The 26,025-nt window shown below is 40.3% G+C and overlaps 1 protein-coding gene across 1 annotated transcript in view; it reads right to left on the bottom strand.

Moving 5' to 3' along the window:
* LOC132418705 (phosphatidylinositol-binding clathrin assembly protein-like) overlaps positions 1-10,869 on the bottom strand; it is a 34,049-nt gene extending 23,180 nt beyond the window's left edge. Inside the window, exons 1-8 of the mRNA XM_060002694.1 lie at positions 10,791-10,869; positions 10,207-10,349; positions 7,003-7,078; positions 5,971-6,073; positions 5,713-5,806; positions 5,481-5,592; positions 4,474-4,580; positions 3,710-3,751 (exon numbers count right to left, since the gene is read on the bottom strand). Of these exons, the coding sequence (XP_059858677.1) occupies positions 3,710-3,751; positions 4,474-4,580; positions 5,481-5,592; positions 5,713-5,806; positions 5,971-6,073; positions 7,003-7,078; positions 10,207-10,349; positions 10,791-10,869 (756 nt within the window). The remainder of the gene's footprint in view (positions 1-3,709; positions 3,752-4,473; positions 4,581-5,480; positions 5,593-5,712; positions 5,807-5,970; positions 6,074-7,002; positions 7,079-10,206; positions 10,350-10,790) is intronic.
* Positions 10,870-26,025: the final 15,156 nt, after the last annotated feature.

Genomic DNA, 26,025 nt, shown 5'->3' on the forward strand with positions numbered 1-26,025 from the left:
TGGGCACCCTGAACACAGAGGAATTTGAGAATCTGTTCCTTGCCAGAGCTCACAGGCCCCTCAGCAGCAGGGAGACCAGGAAGTCTGGAGTCCAGAGTGAGCTTCAAAGGTTCAAACATACTAGACGGGAAAGAGGGGTGGAGGGACCCCAAGATGATCAGGGGACTCCCAGCATCACCAGGGCAAACACACAGAGCATTTTTCGTTCATTCATTCAGTCACTCAATAAATATATAACAAAATAATAAATAAATAGAAGTTGTCACTACTTGCACAATGTTGTTGGCAACATTCTCTTTCATCCCATGTGCTTCAGCTAATTCACCGACAGCTATAAATTTGTGGCAATGCTGTCGCCCGTGATTAGCAGAACCCCGCTCAGAACGACCGAAAACTTAAAAGGCCCCCAAACGGTGCTTCCCAGCGAAAGGGCAGGCGTGAGGCTGTCAGAGCTCTTTCGTGAGGCACACAGTGGCCCTCCGCCCACCCAAACTGCGGCTATGCTAAGGCGAAGCTGGTACCCAGCAGGGTGGAACCATCTGGTAGGTCCCCGAGTTTGTGCCCCTGGAGCTCTGATGAGGGGTGTGGCCCAGAGACGTAGGTTTGAACGGCTCTGGTGAAAAATAAACGTGCATCGAATGGCAGACAGAGCAGACGCTGCTATGCGAGTTTCTGGGAGTCGCGCTCAACACGAACGGCAGGCGACGGTGGAAAGAAGAGGCATAGACACAGGCAGACACACCAGACAGCCACTTGCAGAAGGAAGCCCTGTGAGCCCTAGACAGTGTTGAAACCAAGGAGGAAGGACAAGCCCAGGAAAGGAGGGAGACGGCCCTTCAGAAGACACAAGGGTTTGGCCGAGCCTGAAAATGGTGAGCCGGCACCTAACAGTTTAGCAGCTCTTGCTTCACATAAAGATTGTTGCAAGCGCGAGAGAAACTGGCCAAGCGACAGTCAGATGTCCCCTAGAGCTCCGGCCACAGGTGCTGAGCACTGAAGGAGGCCAAGGCCAAGATGCCAAGCCCAGGTCAACTGATGCTCCTCTGGGCCCCCATGACAGCCAGGCTGTGCTTCTCAGCACAGGAACCCTTCCCAGCTTCACCACCTCAAGGAAGTGAGGTCTCTTTTGCTGGAACTCAGGGGCTAGGAGTGTACCTCATTCATTATAGCTCCTTCTTCCTGGTAGGGGTCAGGCCTGTGTCTGTGAATGAATGTTGATTGAAATCCACCAATGACAGTGCCTTTGAGCAATGAAATTCCATCTTCTCCCCTACTAATCCAGATAGTCTCATTTTCTCTCGGCCTGGTTATCTGAATTCTCATTCAGGAAGCTGTGTGTTATTTCATCCAACAATGGTTCCTGTTGTGGACCACTGTGTGGGGTTCAATGTCTGTGCACAAAATAGGTCCCTTTCATACCTATCTGTACGTGAAAGAATGCTTGTGAGGACACATTTCTTTCCTTGAAATATATTTTTTAACATCTTTATTGGAGTATAATTGCTTTACAATGGTGTGTTAGTTTCTGCTTTATAACAAAGTGAATCAGTTATACATATACATATGTCCCCATTTCTCTTTCCTCTTGCGTCTCCCTCCCTCCCACCCTCCCTATCACACCCCTCTAGGTGGTCACAAAGCACTGAGCTGATCTCCCTGTGCTATGCGGCTGCTTCCCACTAGCTATCTATTTTACGTTTGGTAGTGTATATATGTCCATGCCTCTCTCTCACTTTGCCTAAGCTTACCCTTCCCCCTCCCCATATCCTCAAGTCCATTCTCTAGTAGGTCTGTGTCTTTATTCCTGTCTTACCCCTAGGTTCTTCATGACGTTTTTTTTCTTAAATTCCATATATATGTGTTAGCATACGGTATTTGTCTTTCTCTTTCTGACTTACTTCACTCTGTATGACAGACTCTAGGTCTATCCACCTCATTACAAATAGCTCAATTTCGTTTCTTTTTATGGCTGAGTAATTCCTCCCAAGTTTGATTGGTCTCAGCACTACCACCACTAGCCGTCTACAGCCATTATTAGGTCTGCAATTTACAAGTGGCTCATGCAGCTCAACATTAAAAAAACAAACACCCCAATCCAAAAATGGGCAGAAGACCTAAACAGACATTCTCCAAAGAAGATATACAGATTGCCAACAAACATGAAAGAATGCTCAACATCATTAATCATTAGAGAAATGCAAATCAAAACTACAATGAGATATCATCTCACACCGGTCAGAATGGCCATCACCAAAAAATATACAAACAATAAATGCTGGAGAGGGTGTGGAGAAAAGGGAAGCCTCTTGCACTGTTGGTGGGAATGTAAATTGATACAGCCACTATGGAGAACAGTATGGACGTTCCTTAAAAAACTACAAATAGAACTACCATACAATCCAGCAATCCCACTACTGGGCATATACCCTGAGAAAACCATAATTCAAAAAGAGTCATGTACCACAATGTTCATTGCAGCTCTATTCACAATAGCTAGGACATGGAAGCAACCTAAGTGTCCATGAACAGATGAATGGTAAAGAAGATGTGGCACATAGATACAATGGAATATTACTCAGCCATAAAAAGAAATGAAATTGAGTTATTTGTAGTGAGGTGGATGGACCCAGAGTGAAGTAAGTCAGAAAGAGAAAAACAAATACTGTATGCTAACACATATATAGAGAATCCAAAAAAAATAAAAGAAAGCTCATGAAGAACCGAGGGGCAAGACGGGAATACGATGCAGACCTACTAGAGAATGGACTTGAGGACACGGGGAGTGGGAAGGGTAAGCTGGGACAAAGTGAGAGAGTGGCATGGACATATATACACTACCAAGCGTAAAACAGATAGCTAGTGGGAAGCAGCCACATAGCATAGGGAGATCAGCTCGGTGCTTTGTGACCAGCTAGAAGGGTGGGATAGGGAGGGTGGGAAGGAGGGAGACGCGAGAGGGAAGAGATATGGGGATATATGTATATGTATAACTGATTCACTTTGTTATAAAGCAGAAACTAACACACCATTGTAAAGCAATTATACTCCAATAAAAATATTTTTAAAAAAATAAAAGATAAAAATAAAAAGCATGCTGGAGTTGTTAGACTATGAGTCGCCACTTAGCTCTCAGAGGGGAATGCCCTCTTTTACGAGACCTACAGCTCACAGACCTGTTCAGAAGACACAAGCCTATGTATATATAAGTATAAATATAAATGTTACTCTTGGGAAAATGAAAATACACATGTAAGTATATGGAAAATGATTGAGTCTCAGATGATGATTAATATAATAAACACAACATAAAAACAGAAAGTCACTTAGGGACTTCCCTGGTGGCACAGTGGTTAAAGAATCTGCCTGCCAATGCAGGGGACACAGGTTCGAGCTCTGGTCCAGGAAGATCCCACATGCCGCAGAGCAACTAAGCCCGTGCACCACAACTACTGAGCCTGTGCTCTAGAGCCCGTGAGCCACAACTATTTAGCCCGCGCACCATAACTACTGAAGCCCACAGATTAGAGCCTGTGCTCCACAACAAGAGAAGCCACCGCGATGAGAAGCCCACACACCGCAACGTCGAGTAGCCCCTGCTCGCCGCAACTAGAGAAAGCCCGTGCACAGCGACGGAGACCCAACGCAGCCAAAAATCAATTAATTAATTAAATAAAAAAGTCACTTAAACACAGATGAGAGATATACTGACCTGATTAATATATGGAATGTCATTCTGGTCAATTCCAACTTGCTGAAATCACAAAAAAAGGGGAAAAAAGAAAACATTACAGCCAGGAGTGTTAACAAAGAAAAGTAAGTGTGAGACCAATTTGTACACTAAAGAGAAAATACTCCAAGAGCATGAATGCCTTGCTGGGCTGGTACACACCCTTATCAAGAAAAACATCAGGCTAACGTATACCTTGCACACTTAAGCATAAACTTATATTTGTTCTTAGGATAAAATTAAAAAAGAAAAGACTCACCAGATGTTGAACCTTTGCTGTTTTGGGAAGAGCTAATCTGCATTTTGGATATCATACAAATGTGTTCTAATTTTTCAAGTAGTCAGAATCAGCTATTAGGGCAAACATGCAGCTCGCCTCATATATTTCCTTCTCTCACTGATCACAGACCTGTTCTACCTACTATCCGGTGTCTTAAAAGACTCATGTCATATATCTTTTGGCCTGGTTTTAGAGTTGTTTCTGGTGGGAGGGTAAGCTTGGTATCAGTTATCCTCACGGCCACAAACAGAAATCCTTGTAAGATTGTTTTTGACCACAAGCGCATTGGAAGGTACATTTGAAGTACCTAATTCTAGCTTCTAGCTGTACTGTTTACAAAATAGTTTAAACTACCAATTTCTGTGTGTTTGTGTGGCATGGTGGTGGGTAGATGTGTAGTTATACAGGATACTAAACTAATACAGAAAACAGCACAAAAGCCTCGTATACAAATAGATTTCTGTACCTCTGCAACTTTCAGGAACTGTACAAATTTGGTCATTCTTCCAAGGAAGTTGATGTAAATATCCAAACTTTCCTTGCATTGGTTCTTCCTCATGTAAAAATACTTGCCTAAAAATAGAAAAATAAATTACAACAAAGGAGCTAATATCGTAGCAATTCCAAGTTTCACTTCATTCTGATGATTCTGTGTTAAGTTGATTATGGATATGATTTTAACTTGTTGAAAACAACTACAGTTTTAATCCAGTTATTTTCTGCTTTAAGAAGCAACAACACTGCTCATATAAGTATAATCAACAGATTTTTATAGAGGAACTACTGCATGCTGAACAGTGGTGTTGGTAATATGTATGGCATTTAATAGTGTACACATATAATTTAGATAGTTTAATTTCTACAACTTCTAGTCTGGAATCTTTTTGATTAACATCAAGCGCTGACGGTCTCTGATGGAAGGGGCTGTGTTTTCTACCCTTTATAACTCTACAAATGTATTAGGCAATTCTTCAGTATACGAAATACCTCAAATTCTCATCAACGAAGTTTGGAGAACCCTTCCTATGAAATGAATCACTCATTAGGGCTAAATGATGACTGAAATTTCCTGAAAAGCCTAAGAAACATACGCTTGTATATGATCAAAGCAATTACTTATATTATAGGCTATATCTTAGGAAAGTCAGAACTGTATTATCTGACCTTGGTGGAGTGGGACTTAGTGTGTAACGTATAAATATGGCAACCCATGTTGATTTCCTGATAAGTTTCCCAGAAATATCAGTTAGCACTTGTATACAAACTGAAAACTTCTGTGGCTGATTAGCCAATTATTTTTAAGCAAAAAAGGAATATGATGTCTCATTATTTAAAAATACATATGACCCTGCAAGGATCTTCTATTTTGAAGCTAAAACACATATGAGTCTAAATGTAGAGATAAAAGATTTTTACAAATAAATTATTTTTACCAGTTTATTTTTTAAAAGTAATGCCTATTCTTTAGCTTACCTAGCAGATTAAGGATCCCCTCATTATAGGCTGCAAAGAGGCGAAGAGCATCCTTAAAGAGGAGCATGAAAGCAGCATATATTATACCATTAGTTATTTCGTCAGGATTTGCCTGGAAATTAAATAAAAGAGTAATCAATTACCACCACAATTTTAAAAACTTCCCTCTCCCACCTACAGGTAAACAATGCTGTTTACCAATATTTTTCAAAGGGATTTATAAGGCTCTTACATTAACATTAAGCAGAGCAGTGAACTGAGTCTGAATAACTGGAAGAGTGTTCAGCAGCTCTCTACTGTTCATAGTTCTCATCACACCGTTCGTCCTGTGAAACATAAAAGAAACTCATAGCAGCAGTAATAATAATTGAGTTTGAGAAGCACTGTGACATTGGCATCTTGAAATAAAGCTGTGTTTTTGACAAACGACATATCAGAGCACATATGTATTTCAGTACTTCTTGCTTACAAACCAATGATATTTACCTACCCTCTCTTGGCTTTGCTGATGTCACATGCAATCAGTCTGTATGCGAGTGACTTTTCATTCAAGTACCTGCTATATCGTCTGATGAAGGATGACATAGTATAGCCTAAAAATGAAATATTTTTATTATTTCCAGTTTCACCAATGTTAACCATTTACCATATATGTGAATAAATGCAAAGAGTTACCATTTTACATTCACCCATATAACTCAACAGTATCTTTGAAGCACAAAGACTAGAATGGCTTATTAATCATCTGGTACAACATTCCTCAAACTTTCTGTTAAAGATTATTTTTTATTTCCTCAAAGTCTTGATATCACCTCATGATGTAGTATTGATGGGGACATTATTGAACAGGGGAAATAACTGAACTTTATTAGTTCCTTTCACATTTCCAAGGAAACTACTGTAAATTCTTAGCATTTTCCTGACACTCCCTATCCCATTGGTACCATCCCTCCCCCACCCTCCTTCCACTCAACAAATGACCTTGACCCTACTTAATAGACAAAATGGAGAGAGACAGGCCATGATAGAAACTCAGCTCCTCACTAGTCAACCTCCAAACATGCCTCGATTCATTTATTCAATTCATTTTTTCATTCAACAATTGTTCAGCGCTTCCTATGATCTGGGCACTGTCCTAGATGCTGGAGGTTCAGTAGTGAACAAAACAGACAAAAATCCATGCCTTCATAGATCTTACACTCTCAATGGTGACTGATAGACAAACAAAAGAAAAGGAAAACACAGAGATGGTTAGGTGCTGAGAAGTGGAAAGAATAAAACTCAGGCAGAGAAAGGAGACTGACCCAGGAAAGCCTCACTGAGTAAAGGCTGGCATATTGTGTTATTCTCAGTAACTACTCAAATATGTGTTGTATGAATGAATTTAGAAATTATTTTCCATCATAAAATGTACACATCACATCATTCATAATTCAGAACGATTTTTCTTTAACCACGGATGGTTTTCAGAACATTTCCCTCCTTGCCACAAAGAAATATTTCCATCAAAGAATCATCTTACCTTCTGTGACACTTTTATCCAGGAAGTTGTATAAAATGAACAAAGAGTTTCTAGATGCAAGATGTTGGATAAATCGCTACGAAACAAATGTGCCAAATTCTAAAATTAGTTTCTGTCCACAAAGAGAGTTCACTCATGATTTTGTCATTGTGAATGCATACTTAACATAATTCTATCATACAGCTTCCATCTATTTCAGGAGCATTGATTAAGGCGAGCACCATCACAGCCTGGGCTAGCCAACTTAAGGATATGCAATGCTGCCTAGTCTGCTTATATACCCACTAAATAAATGAGGGGTTAAACATGAAAGCTAATGTGAATACACACTTTTCACCCATGACTTTCTATCTAGCCATTTCTCCCTTTTTGAATTTTGAGGAATTTGAAATACAGTTGACCCTTGAACAACTCGGGGGTTAGGGGCGCCAACCCACCATGCAGTTGAAAATCCACATATAATTTATAGTCAGCTCTCTGTAGATGCTGTACCTCTGTAACCATGATTCCACGTCCATGATTCAACCAACCACAGATACTGTAGTGCTATAGTATTTGCTATGGAAAAAAGCCACATACAAGTGACCCGTGCAGTTCAAACCCATGATGTTCAAGGGTCAACTGTAATTATAGAATTATTTTAATAATTGATGTTAAATTATTTAATAATTAATAGAAAAATAAAACAATAATCTGGTACATCTGTGTACCCCACTACCCATAAATGACAACTGCTAACTTTTGGACATATCTACTTCAAGTCTATTTTTAAAATAAGAGGAATAAAGTCTTACAGGTAAAGTTAAAAGTGCCCTTTGCCCCATCCCCAAGTTCAATTTCCTTCTCCTACCTGGAATTAACCATTATCATAATTTTAATGTATTACCTTTACAGCCTATTTTCTTTATAGCTTCATATATATTTGTTCTGTGGACAAATATTAACTGTGAATTTTAAAAATTTATATAAATGATATTGGACTCTACTAGCATTGTTTTTGAGATCTAGCCTTGTTGGTATACATCCTATTAGTATTTCATTGTATAAACACACTTCATTTTAGTTATCTGTTGCCCACTGATGGAAATTCAGGTGATTTCCAACTTTTAATTATTATAAACATGCTATGAGAAGTGTATGCTGGGTCACTGGGCATTTTCAATTTTATTAAACATGTCTCAAAGCACTCCTCTCCAACCCTTCACTCAGCATCAGACACAGAAGTCCACAGAGTTGTTCATAGTATTCCTTTATCATCCTCTTAATATCTGTGGAATCTGTTGTGATGTTACTTCTCTCATTCCTGATATGGAAACGTATGGATGGCATCCACAGGGTATGTGAGTTCCCATTTCCTCAGGGTCCCAGCTCTTGATACTGTCACGCATTTTATTTATTTTATAAACTTATTTATTTTATTTTATTTTATTTTGGCTGTGTTGGGTCTCTGTTGCTATGCGCAGGCTTTCTCTAGTCGTGGCGAGCAGGGGATACTCTTTGTTGCAGCGCGCGGGCTTCTCATTGCAGTGGCTTCTCTTGCTGTGGAGCACGGGCTCTAGGCACGCGAGCTTCAGCAGCTGTGGTGCATGGGCTCAGTAGTTGTGGCGCACAGACTCTAGAGTGTGTGGCGCACGGGCTTATTTGCTCCGCGGCATGTGGGATCTTCCCAGACCAGGGCTCGAGCCCGTGTCCCCTGCATTGGCAGGCGGATTCTTAACCACTGTGCCACCAGGGGAGTCCTGTCACACATTTTAAATTGTGCTTATCTGAGTATGTTTTCAGATGGTTATCAGCCACTCTGGTTTCCTTTTCTATGTACTGTCTGTTCATTTCTTTTGCTCATTATTCCAGTGTACTGCTTTTTTCTTACTGATAATGTAGTCCAAATATCAATCTTTTGTCTGTAGTATATGTGCTGCAAACATCTTATTGCAACTTTATGGTGTCTTCCCTACTCAAATGTCATAAGCAGGGCTTCCCTGGTGGCGCAGTGGTTGAGAATCTGCCTGCTAATGCAGGGGACACAGGTTCGAGCCCTGGTCTGGGAGGATCCCACATGCTGCAGAGCAACTAGGCCCATGAGCCACAACTACTGAGCCTGTGCGTCTGGAGCCCGTGCTCCGCAACAAGAGGCCACGACAGTGAGAGGCCCATGCACTGCGATGAAGAGTGGTCCCCGCTTGCCACAACTAGAGAAAGCCCTCGCAGAGAAACGAAGACCCAACACAGCAAAAATAAATAATAAAATTAATTAATAAACTCCTACTCCCAACATCTTCTTTAAAAAATAAAATGTCATAAGCATATTCTCCTACATTTTCTTCAATTTTAAATTTAGATTTTTGCATTTATAGATATTTCATTCATGTGGAATTTATTTTTATATGGAGTAATATAAAGATCTCATTCTATTTTTTCCATAGGGATGTTATTTGTACCAAAAGGCTTTATTTTAAATTGCATACTTTCCCCCACGTTTTTAGTGCCAGCAAGCTCCCATATAAGTACAGTTCTACTTCTGATCTATTACATTCCCTTTATATATATATGTTTATTTTTACCAATACCATACTGTGTAATCACTGTTGCTTCTTAATAAGTTTCAAACCGCAATCAATTTCTAAATCTTATTTTTTTAATGCAAAGGTTACTGAGACAAAAGTTAATTTAAAGTAGAAAATAATAAGTAATTTAATGTTGTAGAACATTTCAGTTGTTCTGTAAAACACAAAAAGTGTGTGTGGGGAGAGCTCTTGAGGTGATGCTGTAATAACTCTGCTTTACTTTACCTGGTAAAGTAAAGCAGTTATGCAGCAATACATTTTTGAGGGTTTTCTCTTTTTTTGGTCTAAATCATCTAAAGAATTGAGAGAAATAGCCACTCTATTATCCACTTTATTATCCAGTGGTTAAAATAATATACTTTAAATACGATTGCAAAGATATATTCATAAGTAAGAATGGAAAAATTTGTTTTTTAATATCTACCGCTACGTACTTCCCCCACTTGTCACTAATGAAAGCAAAAGAGGTAGGATAAAAACCGATAACCATCTTTAAAATAAAAGAGAGCATCAGTTTTCTCCATTTAAAACAAATGTAGTAAGTCCTTGACAAACTAAGCATATTCAGCAACTGTGTACTGAAAGTCCTTTGTCATAAAAGTAAGGAAATGACTAGCCTTTGAATAGATGCCATGCTCACCTCATTTCCATGCACCATAAGGTGATGCACAGTAATCAGGGCTTTGAACACCACCACCCAGCTGCTGCTCCCAGTTTTCTCATAAAGAATATCAGCCAGATGTTTCACACTCCTATTTGTTCCATTTATGTACTGGATTAGAGCTAAATTAGAGACAGTGACGAGCATTAAAATACAGACTGAGAAATAACTTTCAAAACCAAAATTGGTAACTTTAACTTAAATACAGATGCAATCAAATCTCAGAGAAGTGACAAAGGGAATAATCCAAAACATTTTCTTCATTACGAGTACTACAATTTGTACTGACATGTTACATGATATTTAATGCCGTCCTAAGGTACATGAGGAACTGGTAAAGAGTTAGATGCTTGGAGTTAAAGAGGCCAGTGGTTGTGTTCCAGACTCAATCAAAGGCCCCCCGCCACCCCCCCCCCCGAAGTACACTGCGGGGGTCGTGGTGGGGGAGGGGCGTGGGGGAGGGGCGTGGGGGACGTGGGGGAGGGGCGTGGGGGAGGGGCTGGGAGGCCGCAAGCCGCAGCCGTTAGAGGTGCGGAGACGGCGCCGTAGCGGGGCCTACTCACCTGCCAGGTGTTTCGGCCCGGGCTCGGAGGGCTCGTCGGTGGTCGCTCTGAGGGCAGCCTTGGATGCGGACGACCCCATGCGTGCGTCGCCAGCCGCCAGCTACGAGGGTAATGGCCACGAAGGCTGGCCCCTCCTCTTCTGGGCCGGCGGACTGATCCGGGACCAGCACGGCGAACGACGAAATGGACGCGTGACGTAACGGAAGAAAGGCCTGGCCCCGCAGGTGGTGTTCGCCAGGCAACTCTGTCCTCGTGCCGCCTGACGCACGCCTGCATAATTATGAGGTGAGACGTGACGTCACAAGGCGCCGGGGCCGGAGAAGCGGGTTCAGGGGACAGGATCCCACGTGGGACGGAGCATCTGGGGGGCGGGGCGCTAACGCAGACCCTTGGCATGGTAGACGCTCAGTAAGAAAATAACCACTATTGAATGAATATCATGAGAAAGAGGGACATGTTGGGGACTCCAGGTGAAAGATCTCGAGATCTTCAGGTCTTGGGAAGTCAAGCGGTCCTGTGATAGTGCTTTGGAAATCCTTGACGTGGCCTCGTTAGGGAGGCTTCCGTCACGTGTGATGGGAACTGTATGCTGCCCGAGTCCATGTCCTGCAACCCTTCACCCAGCATCACATACCGAAGTCCATAGACTTGTTCATACTATTCCTTTTATCCCTGGAATCTGCAGTGACGTTACTTCTCTCTTTCCTGGTACTGTTAATGTATGTCTTCTCTCTCTCTCTCTTTTTTTTTTCTTGGTATATCTGGCTAGACAGTTATCAATTTTATTGATCCTCTCAAAGAACCACCTTTTGCTTTCACTGATTTTCTCTATATTCTCTTTTCTATGTCACTGATTTCTGCTCGTATTTATCTATATTATTCCATTGCTTCTACTTGCTTGCAGTTTATTTTGCTCTTCACTTTCTGGTTTCTTAAGGACATTAGCTTAACTTATTTAAGATTCTTCTTTTATAATATAGGACTTTAGAGTTAAGTACTGCTTTTGTTGTTGTCAAAGAACATGTTTCTTATTATTTAAATCTTTTAAATTTTGTTGAGATTTATTTTATAGAACAGAATATATGCTCTAAAAGGTAAATCTTCTGTGTACCCTTGAAAACCACATATTTTTCTACTGTTCGATGCAGTGTTCCATTACATGTGTATTACTGTTATTAATATTGTATCACCAGTGACTGAGACTCTGTTCATTTGCATTTTTTTCTTTTTCTTTTTTTTTTTTTTTTTGCGGTACGCGGGCCTCTCACTGTTGTGGCCTCTTCCATTGAGGAGCACAGGCTCCGGATGCGCTGGCTCAGCGGCCATGGCTCACGGGCCCAGCCGCTCCGCGGCATGTGGGATCTTCCCGGACTGGGGCACGAACCCGTGTCCCCTGCATCAGCAGGCGGACTCTCAACCACTGCGCCACCAGGGAAGCCCCATTTGCATTTTTAACAGCCTTTTTCCCCCCTGCACTTTACGTTGCAGACTTTCTTTTGCTATGTCGTCAAGTTCACTGATCTTTTCTTTTGCAGATTATCTTCTCTTAATCCCATTTAGGACAGTTTGCATTTTCAGTAAGGTATTTTTCATCTCTAGAATTTCCATTTGACTCTTTTTATCTTTCAATGCTCTCCTCATTATGTTCACATTTTCCTTTAAACCCTTGAGGATATCATAATAACTATCAAGAATATATGCTTATCAACCAATTCCTTCTGGCTCTGTTTCTATTGACTTACTTTTCTCTTTGGTATCAGTAACATTTTTCTGCTTCTTCCTGTGTAATTTTGTATAGATGTCAAATATTCTTAATTCACTGAGTGCTGTATGTTTATGTATTACTTTAAAGAACGTTGAAGTTGGTTTAGAAAGGCACACACATTACTTTGATATCACTTCTGTCCTTTCAGAGCATGTTTTCTCAAGTAGCTTTGTTGGTATTTAATTCACATATCATTCCATTCACCCATTTAGTCTACAAGTTGGTAGTTTTTAGTGTATTCAGAGTTGTATGACCAGCACCAAGATCAATTTACAACATTTTCACCACCTTAAAAAGAAACCCCACACTCATTAGCCATCACTCTTCATTTCCACCTAAACCTCCCATCCCTAGTCAATCACTATTCTACTTTATGTCTCTGAAGATTTTCCTATTCTGAACATTTCATATAAAAGGACTCAGTCAATATGTGGACTTTGGGGACTGGGCTCCTTCACTTAGCATAATATATGACAGCTTCATTCATGTTGTAGCATGAATCAGTACTTCATTTCTTATTATGGCCAAATAATATTCCATTGTGTGGCTATACTACAGTTTATTTGTTCATTCATGAACACGTGGGCTGTTTCCCTTTTTGAACTATTGTGAATACTGCTTCACATGCAAGTATTTCTTTCAATACCTGTTTTCACTTCTTTTAGGTACATACCTAAGCGTGGAATTGCATGTTCATATGGAAATTCTGTGTTGAACTTTGTAAGGAACTACTAAACTATTTTCCATAGTGGCTGAACCATTTTACAACCCCACCAGCAGTGTATGAGGGTACCAATTTCTACACATCCTTGCCAATATTTGTTTTCCATTTGTTTGATTATAGCCATCTGAGTGGGTTGGAAGTGGTATCTCTTTGTGGTTTTCATTTACATTTCCCTGATGACTAATGACTTAGAAGAATTTTTTCATGTGCTTATTGGCAATTTGTGTATCTCCTTTGGAGAAATGTCTATTCTGATCCTTTGCTAATTTTTTGATTGAGTTTATCTTTTTCTTCAGCTTTACTGAGATATGATTAACAAATAAAAATTGTATATATTTAGGTTGTACAACAAGATGTTTTCTTTTTTTTAAAGACACGTTTTTATTTATTATTATTTTAAAATTTTATTTATTTTTGGCTGCGTTGGGTCTTCATTGCTGCACGTGGGCTTTCTCTAGTTGTGGCGAGTGGGGGCTACTCTTCATTGCAGTGTGCTGGCTTCTCATTGCGGTGGTTTCTCTTGTTGCGGAGCACAGGCTCTAGGCACGTGGGCTTCAGTAGTTGCAGCATGCGGACTCAGTAGTTGCAGCAAGCGGGCTCTAGGGCACTCAGGCTTCAGTAGTTGTGGCACACGGGCTTAGTTGCTCCACGGCATGTGGGATCTTCCCGGACCAGGGCTCGAGCCCGTGTCCCCTGCATTAGCAGGTGCATTCTTAACCACTGCGCCACCAGAGAAGTCCCAACATGATGTTTTCTTTTCAGGTGTACAAGATGAGGATTTAATATATGTATACATTGTGAAATGATCACCACAGTCAACACATCCATCACCTCCATACTTAAAATATTTTCTGTGGTTAGAACACTTGAGATCTATTATTTTAGCAAATTTCAAGTGTACAGTATTATTAATTGTGTTCACAATGCTGTATATTAGATCACTAGAACTCATTCATCTTTTTTTTAAATGAATTCATCTTATAACTGAAAATTTGTACCCTTTGACCAACTTCTCCCCATTTCCCCCACCCCCCAGCCCCCGGCAAACATCATTCTACTTTCTGGTTAAATAAGTTCAACATTTTCAGATTTCACATATGAGTGAGATCATACATTATTTGTCCTTCTGTGCTTGGCTTATTTCACTTAGTTAGCATAATATCCTTGAGGTATATCCATGTTGTCACAAATGGCAGAATTTCCTTCTTTTTAATGGCTGCATTTTATATATATATAAAATATATTATATATATATATATATATATGTACACACACATTTTCTTTATTCATCTGTCAATGGAATTTAGATTGTTTCCATATCTTGACTGTTGTGAATATTGCTGCAATAAAAATGGGAATGCATATATCTTTGAGATCCTGACTTCATTTCTACGGGTATGTACCCAAAAGTTGGATTGCTGGATCATATGGTAGTTCTATTTTTAATTTTTTGAAGAAACTTCATACTTTTTTACATAATGGCTGTACCAGTTTATATTCCCATCAACACTGCACGAGGGTGCCCTTTTGTCCACATCCTTGCTGACACTTGTTATTTGTTGTCTTTTTGATAATAGCCATCCTGACAGGTGTGAGGTGATAATCTTATTGTGGTTTTGATTTGCATTTCCTTGATGATTTGCAATGTTGAGCATCTCTTTATGTGCCTGTAGGTCATATGTATATCTTCTTTGGAAAAATGTTTATTCAGGTCTCAGGCCTATTCTTAAATTAGGTTGTTTGTGGGTTTTTTTGCTATTGTTGTATAAGTTCCTTATATATTTGGGGTACTAAACTCTTAGCAGATATATGGTATACAAATACCTTCTCACATTCTGTGGGTTGACTTTTCATTTTGGTGATGATTTCCATTGCAGTATAGCTTTTTAGTTTGATGTAGTCCCACTTGTTTATTTTTGCTATTGTTGCTTTTGCTTTTGGTGTCAAGTCTAAAAAGTCATTGCCCAGATGGATGTCAAGGAGCATCCACCTAGGTTTAATTCTAGGAGTTTTATGCTTTCAGGTTTTACATTTAAGTATTTAATTCATTTGAGTTAATTTTTGTGTATGGTGTAAGACAGTGGTCCAGTATCATTCATTTGCATGTAGATATCTAGTTTTCTCAACACCACCTGTGGAAAAGACTATCCTTTCCCCATTGTGCATTCTTGGCTCCCTTGTCAAATATTAGTTGACTGTGTATGTGTGGGTTTATTCCTGTACTCTATTCTACTCCATTGGTCTGTGTGTCTGTTTTTATGCCAGTGCCATAGTGTTTTGATTACTGTGGAATTGTAATATCATTTGAAATCAGGAAGCCCCCAGCTTTGTTCTTGCTCAGGATTACTTTGGCCATTTGGGGTCTTTTGTGGTTCCACATGATTTTTAGGATTGTTTTCTTCTATTGCTGTGGAAAATGCCATTGCAATTTTGATGGGGATTGAATTAAATCTGTACATCACTTTAGGTATTATGATCATTTTAACAACATTCATTCTTCCAATCCATGAACACAGGGTATGATATAATTCTTTTTTTTTTGGCCGCAAAACTTGGCTTGCAGGATCTTAGTTCCCCCATCAGGGATTGAACCCGGGCCCTCAGCAGTGAAAGTGCAGAGTCCTGTCCACAGGACCGCCAGGGAATTCCTCATGGATACAGGATATGTTTCAAATTATTTGTGTCTTCTTAAAATTCTTTCATCAATATCTTATAGTTTTCAGTGTACAAGATCTTTCATCTCCTTGGCTAAATTTACTCCTAAGTATTTTTTTGATGCTATAGTATATGTGAATGTCTTCTTAATTTCTTTTTCAGATAGTCCATTAGTATATAGAAATACAGCTGAGAGAGGTTCAAGATGGCGGAGTAGAAGGACATGTTCTCACTCCCTCTTTTTTTTTTAGGGTGATTTATATGTTTGTTTGTTGTTTTTTAACATCTTTATTAGAGTATAATTGCGGTACAATGGTGTGTTAGTTTCTGCTTTATAACAAAATGAATCAGTTATACATATACATATGTTCCCATATCTCTTCCCTCCTGCATCTCCCTCCCTCCCACCCTCCCTATCCCACCCCTCTAGGTGGTCACAAAGCACCGAGCTGATCTCCCTGTGCTATATGGCTGCTTCCCACTAGCTATCTGTTTTACGTTTGGTAGTGTATATATGTCCATGCCACTCTCTCACTTTGTCACAGCTTACCCTTCCCCCTCCCCATATTCTCAAGTCCATTCACTAGTAGATCTATGTCTTTATTCCCGTCTTACCCCTAGGTTCTTCATGACTTTTTTTCCCCTTAGATTCCATATATATGTGTTAGCATATGGTATTTGTTTTTCTCTTTCTGACTTACTTCACTCTGTATGACAGACTCTAGGTCCATCCACCTCACTACAAATGACTCAATTTCGTTTCCTTTTATGGCTGAGTAATATTCCATTGTATATATGTGCCACACCTTCTTTATCCATTCATCTGTTGATGGACATTTAGGTTGTTTCCATGTCCTGGCTATTGTAAATAGAGCTGCAATGAACATTGCGGTACATGACTCTTTTTGAATTATGGTTTTCTCAGGGTATATGCCCAGTAGTGGGATTGCTGGGTCATATGGTAGTTCTATTTGTAGTTTTATAAGGAACCTCCATACTGTTCTCCATAGTGGCTGTACCAATTCACATTCCCACCAGCAGTGCAAGAGGGTTCCCTTTTCTCCACACCCTCTCCAGCATTTATTGTTTCTAGATTTTTTGATGATGGCCACTCTGACCAGTGTGAGATGATATCGCATTGTAGTTTTGATTTGCATTTCTCTAATGATTAATGATGTTGAGCATTCTTTCACGTGTTTGTTGGCAATCTGTATATCTTCTTTGAAGAAATGTCTATTTAGGTCTTCTGCCCATTTTTGGATTGGGTTGTTTGTTTTTTTGTTATTAAGCTGCATGAGCTGCTTATAAATTTTGGAGATTAATCCTTTGTCAGTTGCTTCATTTGCAAATATTTTCTCCCATTCTGAGGGTTGTCTTTTGGTCTTGTTCATGGTTTCCTTTGCTGTGCAAAAGCTTTGAAGTTTCATTAGGTCCCATTTGTTTATTTTTGTTTTTATTTCCATTTCTCTAGGAGGTGGGTCAAAAAGGATCTTGCTGTGATTTATGTCATAGAGTGTTCTGCCTAGGTTTTCCTCTAAGAGTTTGATAGTGTCTGGCCTTACATTTAGGTCTTTAATCCATTTTGAGTTTATCTTTGTGTATGGTGTTAGGGAGTGTTCTAATTTCATTCTCTTACATGTAGCTGTCCAGTTTTCCCAGCACCACTTATTGAAGAGGCTGTCTTTTCTCCACTGTATATTCTTGCCTCCTTTATCAAAGATAAGGTGACCATATGTGCGTGGGTTTATCTCTGGGCTTTCTATCCTGTTCTGTTGATCTATATTTCTGTTTTTGTGCCAGTACCATACTGTCTTGATGACTGTAGCTTTGTAGTATAGTGTGAAGTTAGGGAGCCTGATTCCTCCAGCTCTGTTTTTCTTTCTCAAGATTGCTTTGGCTATTCGGGGTCTTTTGTGTTTCCATACAAATGGTGAAATTTTTTGTTCTAGTTCTGTGAAAAATGCCAGTGGTAGTTTGATAGGGATTGCATTGAATCTGTAGATTGCTTTGGGTAGTAGAATCATTTTCACAATGTTGATTCTTCCAATCGAAGAACATGGTATTTCTCTCCATCTATTTGTATCATCTTTAATGTCTTTCATCAGTGTCTTATAATTTTCTGCATACAGGTCTTTTGTCTCCTTAGGTAGGCTTCTTCCTAGATATTTTTTTGTTGTTGTTGCAATGGTAAATGGGAGTGTTATCTTAATTTGACTTCCAGATTTTTCATCATTAGTGTATAGGAATGCCAGAGATTTCTGTGCATTAATTTTGTATCCTGCTACTCTACCAAATTCATTGATTCACTCTAGTAGTTTTCTGGTAGCATCTTTAGGATTCTCTATGTATAGTATCATGTCATCTGCAAACAGTGACAGCTTTACTTCTTTTCCGATTTGGATTCCTTTTATTTCTTTTTCTTCTCTGATTGCTGTGGCTAAGACTTCCAAAACTATGTTGAATAATAGTGGTGAGAGTGGGCAACCTTGTCTTGTTCCTGATCTTAGTGGAAATGCTTTCAGTTTTTCACCATTGAGGATGACGTTGGCTGTGGGTTTGTCATATATGGTCTTTATTATGTTGAGGAAAGTTCCCTCCATGCCTACTTTCTGCAGGGTTTTTATCATAAATGGGTGTTGAATTTTGTCAAAAGCTTTTTCTGCATTTATTGAGATGATCATACGGTTTTTCTCCTTCAATTTGTTAATATGGTGCATCACGTTGATTGATTTGCGTATATTGAAGAATCCTTGCATTCCTGGGATAAACCCCACTTGATCATGGTGTATGATCCTTTTAATGTGCTGTTGGATTCTGTTTGCTAGTATTTTGTTGAGGATTTTTGCATCTATGTTCATCAGTGATATTGGCCTGTAGTTTTCTTTCTTTGTCTCACTCCCTCTTTTGAGAACACCAGAATCACAACTAACTGCTGAACTGTCATCAACAGGAAGACACCAAGCTCACCCAGAAAGATACTCCACATGCAAAGATAAAGGAGAAGCCACAATGAGATGGTAGGAGGGGCGCTATCATAATAAAATCAAATCACATAACTGCTAACCTGGGGGTCTGGCAATGGGAGGAGGAATTCCTAGATAATCAGACATTGAAGGCTAGCGGGATTTGATTGCAGGACTTTGGCAGTACTGGGGGAAACAGAGATCCACTCCTGGAGGGCACACACAAAGTAGTGTGTGCATTGGGACACAGGGGAAGGAGCAGTGATCCCATAGGAGACTGATCAGACCTACCTGCTAGTGTTGGAGGGTCTCCTGCAGAGGCAGGGGGCAGCTGTCGCTCGCCAAGGGATAAGGACACTGGCAGCAGAAGTTCTGGGAGGTACTCCTTGGCATGAGCCCTCCCAGCGTCCGCCATTAGCCCCACCAAAGAGCCCAGGTAGGCTCCAGGCTTGGATCGCCTCAGGCCAAACAACCAACAGGGAGGGAACACAGCCCCACCCATCAGCAGAGAAGCAGATGAAGGTTTTACTGAGCTCTGCCCACCAGAGCAACAGCCGGCTCTACCCACCACAAGTCCCTCCCATCAGGAAACTTCCACAAGCCTCTTAGATAGCCTCATCCACCACAGGGCACACAGCAGAAGCAAGAAGAACTATAATCCTGCAGCCTGGGGAACAAAAACCACATTCACAGAAAAAGAGACAAGATGAAATGGCAGAGGACTATGTACCAGATGAAGGAACAAGATAAAACCACAGAAAAACAACTGAATGAAATGGAGATAGGCAATCTTCCAGTAAAAGAATTCAGAATAATGATAGTGAAGGTGATCCGGGACCTCGGAAAGAGAATGGAGGCAAACATCGAGAAGATGAAAGAAATGTTTAACAAAGATCTAGAAGAATTAAAGAACAAACAAACAGAGATGAACAATACAATAACTGAAAGGAAAACTACACTAGAAGGAATCAATAGCAGAATAACTGAGGCAGAAGAACGGATAAGTGACCTGGAAGACAGAATGCTGGAATTCACTGCTGTGGAACAGAATAAAGAAAAAAGAATGAAAAGAAATGTATACAGCCTAAGAGACCTCTGGGACAACATTAAACGCAACAACATTCACATTATAGGGGTCCCAGAAGGAGAATAGAGAGAGAAAGAACCCGAGAAAATATTTGAAGAGATTATAGTTGAAAACTTCCCTAACATGGGAAAGGAAATACCCACACAAGTCCAGGAAGCGCAGAGAGTCCATACAGGATAAGCCCAAGGAGAAACACGCCAAGACACATAGTAATCAAATTGGCAAAAATTAAAGACAAAGAAAAATTAGTGAAAGCAGCAAGGGAAAAGTGACAACTAACATACAAGGGAACTCCCATAAGGTTAACAGCTGATTTCTCAGCAGAAACTCTACAAGCCAGAAGGAAGTGGCATGATATACTTAAAGTGATGAAAGGGAAGAACCTACAACCAAGATTACTCTACACAGCAAGGATCTCATTCAGATTTGATGGAGAAATCAAAAGCTTTACAAACAAGCAAAAGCTAAGAGAATTCAGCACCACCAAACCAGCTCTACAACAAATGCTAAAGGAAGTTCTCTAAGTGGGAAACAAAAGAGAAGAAAAGGACCTACAAAAACAAACCCATAACATTAAGAAAATGGTCATAGGAACTTACATATCGATAATTACCTTAAACATGAATGGATTAAAATCTCCAACCAAAAGACACAGGCTTGCTGAATGGATATAAAAACAAGGCCCATATATATGCTGTCTACAAGAAACCCACTTCAGACCTAGGGACAAATACAGACTGAAAGTGAGGGGATGGAAAAAGATATTCCATGCAAATGGAAATCAAAAGAAAGCTGGAGTAGCTATACACATATCAGATAAAATAGACTTTAAAATAAAGAATGTTACAAGAGACAAGGAAGGACACTACGTAATAATCAAGGGATCAATCCAAGAGGAAGCTATAACAATTATAAATATATATGCACCCAACATAGGAGCACCTCAGTACATAAGGCAACTGCTAACAGCTATAGAAGAGGAAATCGACAGTAACACAATAATAGTGGGGGACTTTAACACCTCACTTACACCAATGGACAGAGCATTCAAACAGAAAATTAATAAGGAAACAGAAGCTTTAAATGACATGATAGACCAGATAGATTTGATTGATATTTATAGGACATTCCATTCCAAAACAGCAGATTACACTTTCTTCTCAAGTGCTCATGGACCATTCTCCAGGATAGATCACATCTTGCGTCACAAATCAAGCCTCAGTAAATTTAAGAAAGTTGAAATCATATCAAGCATCTTTTCTGACCACAATGCTATGAGATTAGAAATCAGTTAAAGGGGAAAAACGTAAAAAACCCAAGCACATGGAGGCTAAACAATACGTTACTAAACAACGAAGAGACCACTGAAGAAATCAAAGAAGAAATCAAAAAATACCTAGAGACAAATGACAATGAAAACACAATGATCCAAAACCTATGGGATGCAGCAAAAGCACTTCTAAGAGGGAAGTTTATAGCTCTACAAGCCTACCTCAAGAAACAAGAAAAATCTCAAATAAACAATCTAACATTACACCTAAAAGAACTAAAGAAAGAAGAATAAACAAAACCCAAAGTTAGCAGAAGGAAAGAAATCATGAAGATCAGAGCAGAAATAAATGAAATAGAAACAAAGAAAACAGTAGCAAAGATCAATAAAACTAAAAGCTGGTTCTTTGAGGAGATAAGCAAAATTGATAAACCATTAGCCAGACTCATTAAGAAAAAGAGGGAGAGGACTCAAATCAATAAAATTAGAAATGAAAAAAGGACAAGTTACAACGGACACCGCAGAAATACAAAGCATCCTAAGAGACTACTACAAGCAACTCTATGCCAATAAAATGGACAACCTGGAAGAAATGGACAAATTCTTAGAAGGGTAAAACCTTCCAAGACTGAACCAGGAAGAAATAGAAAATATGAACAGACTAATCACAAGTAATGAAATTGAAACTGTGATTAAAAATCTTCCAACAAACAAAAGTCCAGGACCAGATGGCTTCACAGGTGAATTCTATCAAACATTTAGAGAAGATCTAATACCCATCCTTCTCAAACTCTTCCAAAAATTGCAGAGGAAGGAAAACTCCCAAACTCATTCTATGAGGCCACCATCACCCTGATACCAAAACCAGACAAAGATACTACAAAAAAAGAAAATTACGGTCCAATATAACTGGTGAATGTAGATGCAAAAATCCTCAACAAATACAAGCAAACAGAATCCAACAACACATCAAAAGGATCATACACCATGATCAAGTGGGATTTATCCCAGGGATGCAAGGATTCTTCAATATAGGCAAATCAATCAATGTGATACACCATATTAACAAATTTTAGAATAAAAACCATATGATCATCTCAATAGATGCAGAAAAAGCTTTTGACAAAATTCAACACCCATTTATGATAAAAACTCTCCAGAAAGTGGGCACAGAGGGAACCTACTTCAACATAATAAAGGCCATATACGACAAACCCACAGCAAACATCATTCTCAATGGTGAAAAACTGAAAGCATTTCCTCCAAGATCAGGAACAAGACAAGGATGTCCACTCTCACCACTATTATTGAACATAGTTTTGGAAGTCCTAGCCACGGCAATCAGGGAAGGAAAAGAAAGGAATACAAATCGGAAAAGAAGAAGTAAAAGTATCAGTGTTTGAAGCTGACATGATACTATACATAGCGAATCCTAAAGATGCCACCAGAAAACTACTAGAGCTAATCAATGAATTTGGTAAAGTAGCAGGATACAAAATCAATGCAAAGAAATCTCTTGCATTCCTATATACTAATGATGAAAAATCTGAAAGAGAAATTAAGGAAACACTCCCATTTACCATTACAACAAAAAGAATAAAATACCCAGGAATAAACACACCTAGGGAGATAAAAGACCTGTATGCAGAAAACTATAAGACACTGATGAAAGAAATTAAAGATGATACCAACAGATGGAGAGATATACCATGTTCTTGGATTGGAAGAATCAGTATTGTGAAAGTGACTGTACTACTCAAAGCAATCTACAGATTCATGCAATCTCTATCAAATTACCAATGTCATTTTTTACAGAGCTAGAACAAAAAATCTTAAAATATGTATGGAAGCACAAAAGACCCCGAATTGCCAAAGCAGTCTTAAGGGAAGAAAAACAGAGCTGGAGGAATCAGACTCCCTGACTTCAGACTATACTACAAAGCTACAGTAATTGAGACAATATGGTACTGGCACAAACACAGAAATATAGATCAATGGAACAGGATAGAAAGCCCAGAGATAAACCCACGCACCTATGGTCCACTAATCTAGGATAAAGGAGGCAAGGATATACAATGGAGAAAAGACAGTCTTTTCAATAAGTGGTGCTGGGAAAACTGGACAGCTACATGTAAAGAAATGAAATTAGAACACTCCTTAACACCATAGACAAAAATAAACTCAAAATGGATTAGAGACCTAAATGTAAGACCAGGCACTATAAATCTCTTAGAGGAAAACATAGGAAGAACACTGACATAAATCACAGCAAGATTTTTTTTTTTTTTTTTTGTAGTACGCAGGCCTCTCACTGTTGTGGCCTCTCCTGTTGCGGAGCACAGGCTCCAGACGCGCAGGCTCAGCGGCCATGGCTCATGGGCCCAGCCGCTCTGCGGCATGCGGGATCTTCCCGGACCGGGGCACGAACCTGTATCCCCTGCATCGGCAGGCAGACTCTCAACCACTGCGCCATCAGGGAAGCCCAGCAAGATATTTTTTGATCCACCTCCTAGAGTAACGGAAATAAAAACAAAAACAAACAAATTGGACCTAATGAAATTTAAAAGCTTTGCAGAGCAAAGGAAACCATAAACAAGACGAAAAGACAACCCGCAGAATGGGTGAAAATATTTGTAAATGAAGCAACTGACAAAGGATTAATCTCCAAAATATATAAACAGCTCATGCAGCTCAATATTAAAAAAACAAACAGCCCAATCCAAAAATGGGCAGACGACCTAAATAGACATTTCTCCAAAGAAGACATACAGATGGCCAGGAAGCACATGAAAAGCTGCTCAGCATCACTAATTATTAGAGAAATGCAAATCAAAACTACAATGAGGCATCACCTCACACCAGTTAGAATGGGCATCATCAGAAAATCTACAAACAACAAATGCTGGAGAGGGTGTGGAGAAAAGGGAACCCTCTTGCACAGTTGGTGGGAATGTGAATTGGTACAGCCACTATGGAGAACAGTATGGAGCTTCCTTAAAAAACTAAAAATAGAACTACCATATGACCCAGCAATCCCACTACTGGGCATATACCCAGGGAAAACCATAATTCAAAAAGACACATGCACCCCAGTGTTCATTGCAGCACTGTTTACAATAGCCAGGTCATGGAAGCAACCTAAATGCCCATCGACAGACGAATGGATAAAGAAGATGTGGTACATATATACAATGGAGTATTACTTGGCCATAAAAAGGAACGAAAATGGGTCATTTGTAGAGACGTGGATGGATCTAGAGACTGTCATACAGAGTGAAGGAAGTCAGAAAGAGAAAAACAAATATCGTATATTAACGCATATATGTGGAACCTAGAAAAATGGTACAGATGAACTGGCTTGCAGGGCAGAAATCCAGACACAGATGTAGAGAACAAACGTATGGAAACCAAGGGGGGAAAGCCGCGGGGGGTGGGGGTGGGGATGGTGGTGTGATGAATTAGGCGATTGGGATTGACATGTATACACTGATGTGTATAAAATTGATGACTAGTAAGAACCTGCTGTAAAAAAAAATAAAATTCAAAAAAAAATTTTTAAAAACTTCAAAAAGTAGGCTTCCCTGGTGGCGCAGTGGTTGAGAGTCCGCCTGCCGATGCAGGGGACACGGGTTCATGCCCTGGTCCGGAAAGAGCCCACATGCCACGGAGCGGCTGGGCCCGTGAGCCATGGCCACTGAGCCTGCGCGTCCGGAGCCTGTGCTCTGCAATGGGAGAGGCCACAACAGTGAGAGGCCCGTGTACTGCCAAAAAAGAAAATAAAAATAAAAACTAAATAAAAATTCAAAAAGTAATAGAAAGAAAAAAAAGAAGACAGCAACCAAACCAAAAAATAAATTACCAATGATAACAAGCACTAAACACTATACTTAAAAAACAAAACAAAACAAATGGACAGGCAGAAACCTAGGACAAATGGTAAAAGCTAAGCTAAAAGCAAAGCTATACAGACAAAATCACACACAGAAGCATACACATACACACTCACAAAAAGTGAAAAAGGGGAAAAAATTGTATCGTTGTTCCCAAAGTCCACCGCCTCAATTTTGGGATGATTCGTTGTCTATTCAGGTATTCCACAGATGCAGGTACGTCAAGTTGATTGTGGGGATTTAATCTGCTGCTCCTGAGGCTGCTGGGAGAGATTCCCCTTTCTCTTCTTTGTTCGCACAGCTCCCGGGGCTCAGCTTTGGATTTGGCCCCGCCTCTGCATGTAGGTCGCAGGAGGGCATCTGTTCTTCGCTCAGACAGGACGGGGTTAAGGGAGCCGCTGATTCGGGGGCTCTGGCTCACTCAGGCCAGGGGGAGGGAGGGGTACAGATGCGGGGCGAGCCTGCGGCGGCAGAGGCCGGCGTGACGTTGCACCAGGCTGAGGCGCGCCGTGCGTTCTCTCGGGGAAGTTGTCCCTGGATCCCGGGACCCTGGCAGTGGCGGGCTGCACATGCTCCCAGGACGGGAGGTGTGGAGAGTGACCTGTGCTCGCACACAGGCTTCTTGGTGGCGGCAGCAGCAGCCTTAGCGTCTCGTGCTCGTCTCTGGGGTCTGTGCTGATCGCCGTGGTTCACGCCCATCTTGGGCTCATTTAGGCGGTGTTCTGAATCCCCTCTCCTCCCACACCCCGAAACAATGGCCTCTTCGGCAGTTCCAGACTTTTTCCCGGACTGCCTCCCGGCCAGCTGTGGCACACGATCCCCTTCAGGTTGTGTTCACGCAGCCAACCCCAGTCCTCTCCCTGGGATTCGACCTCCAAAGC

The sequence above is a fragment of the Delphinus delphis genome, chromosome X (genome assembly GCF_949987515.2).
Source record: "Delphinus delphis chromosome X, mDelDel1.2, whole genome shotgun sequence".
Taxonomy (NCBI): domain Eukaryota; kingdom Metazoa; phylum Chordata; class Mammalia; order Artiodactyla; family Delphinidae; genus Delphinus; species Delphinus delphis.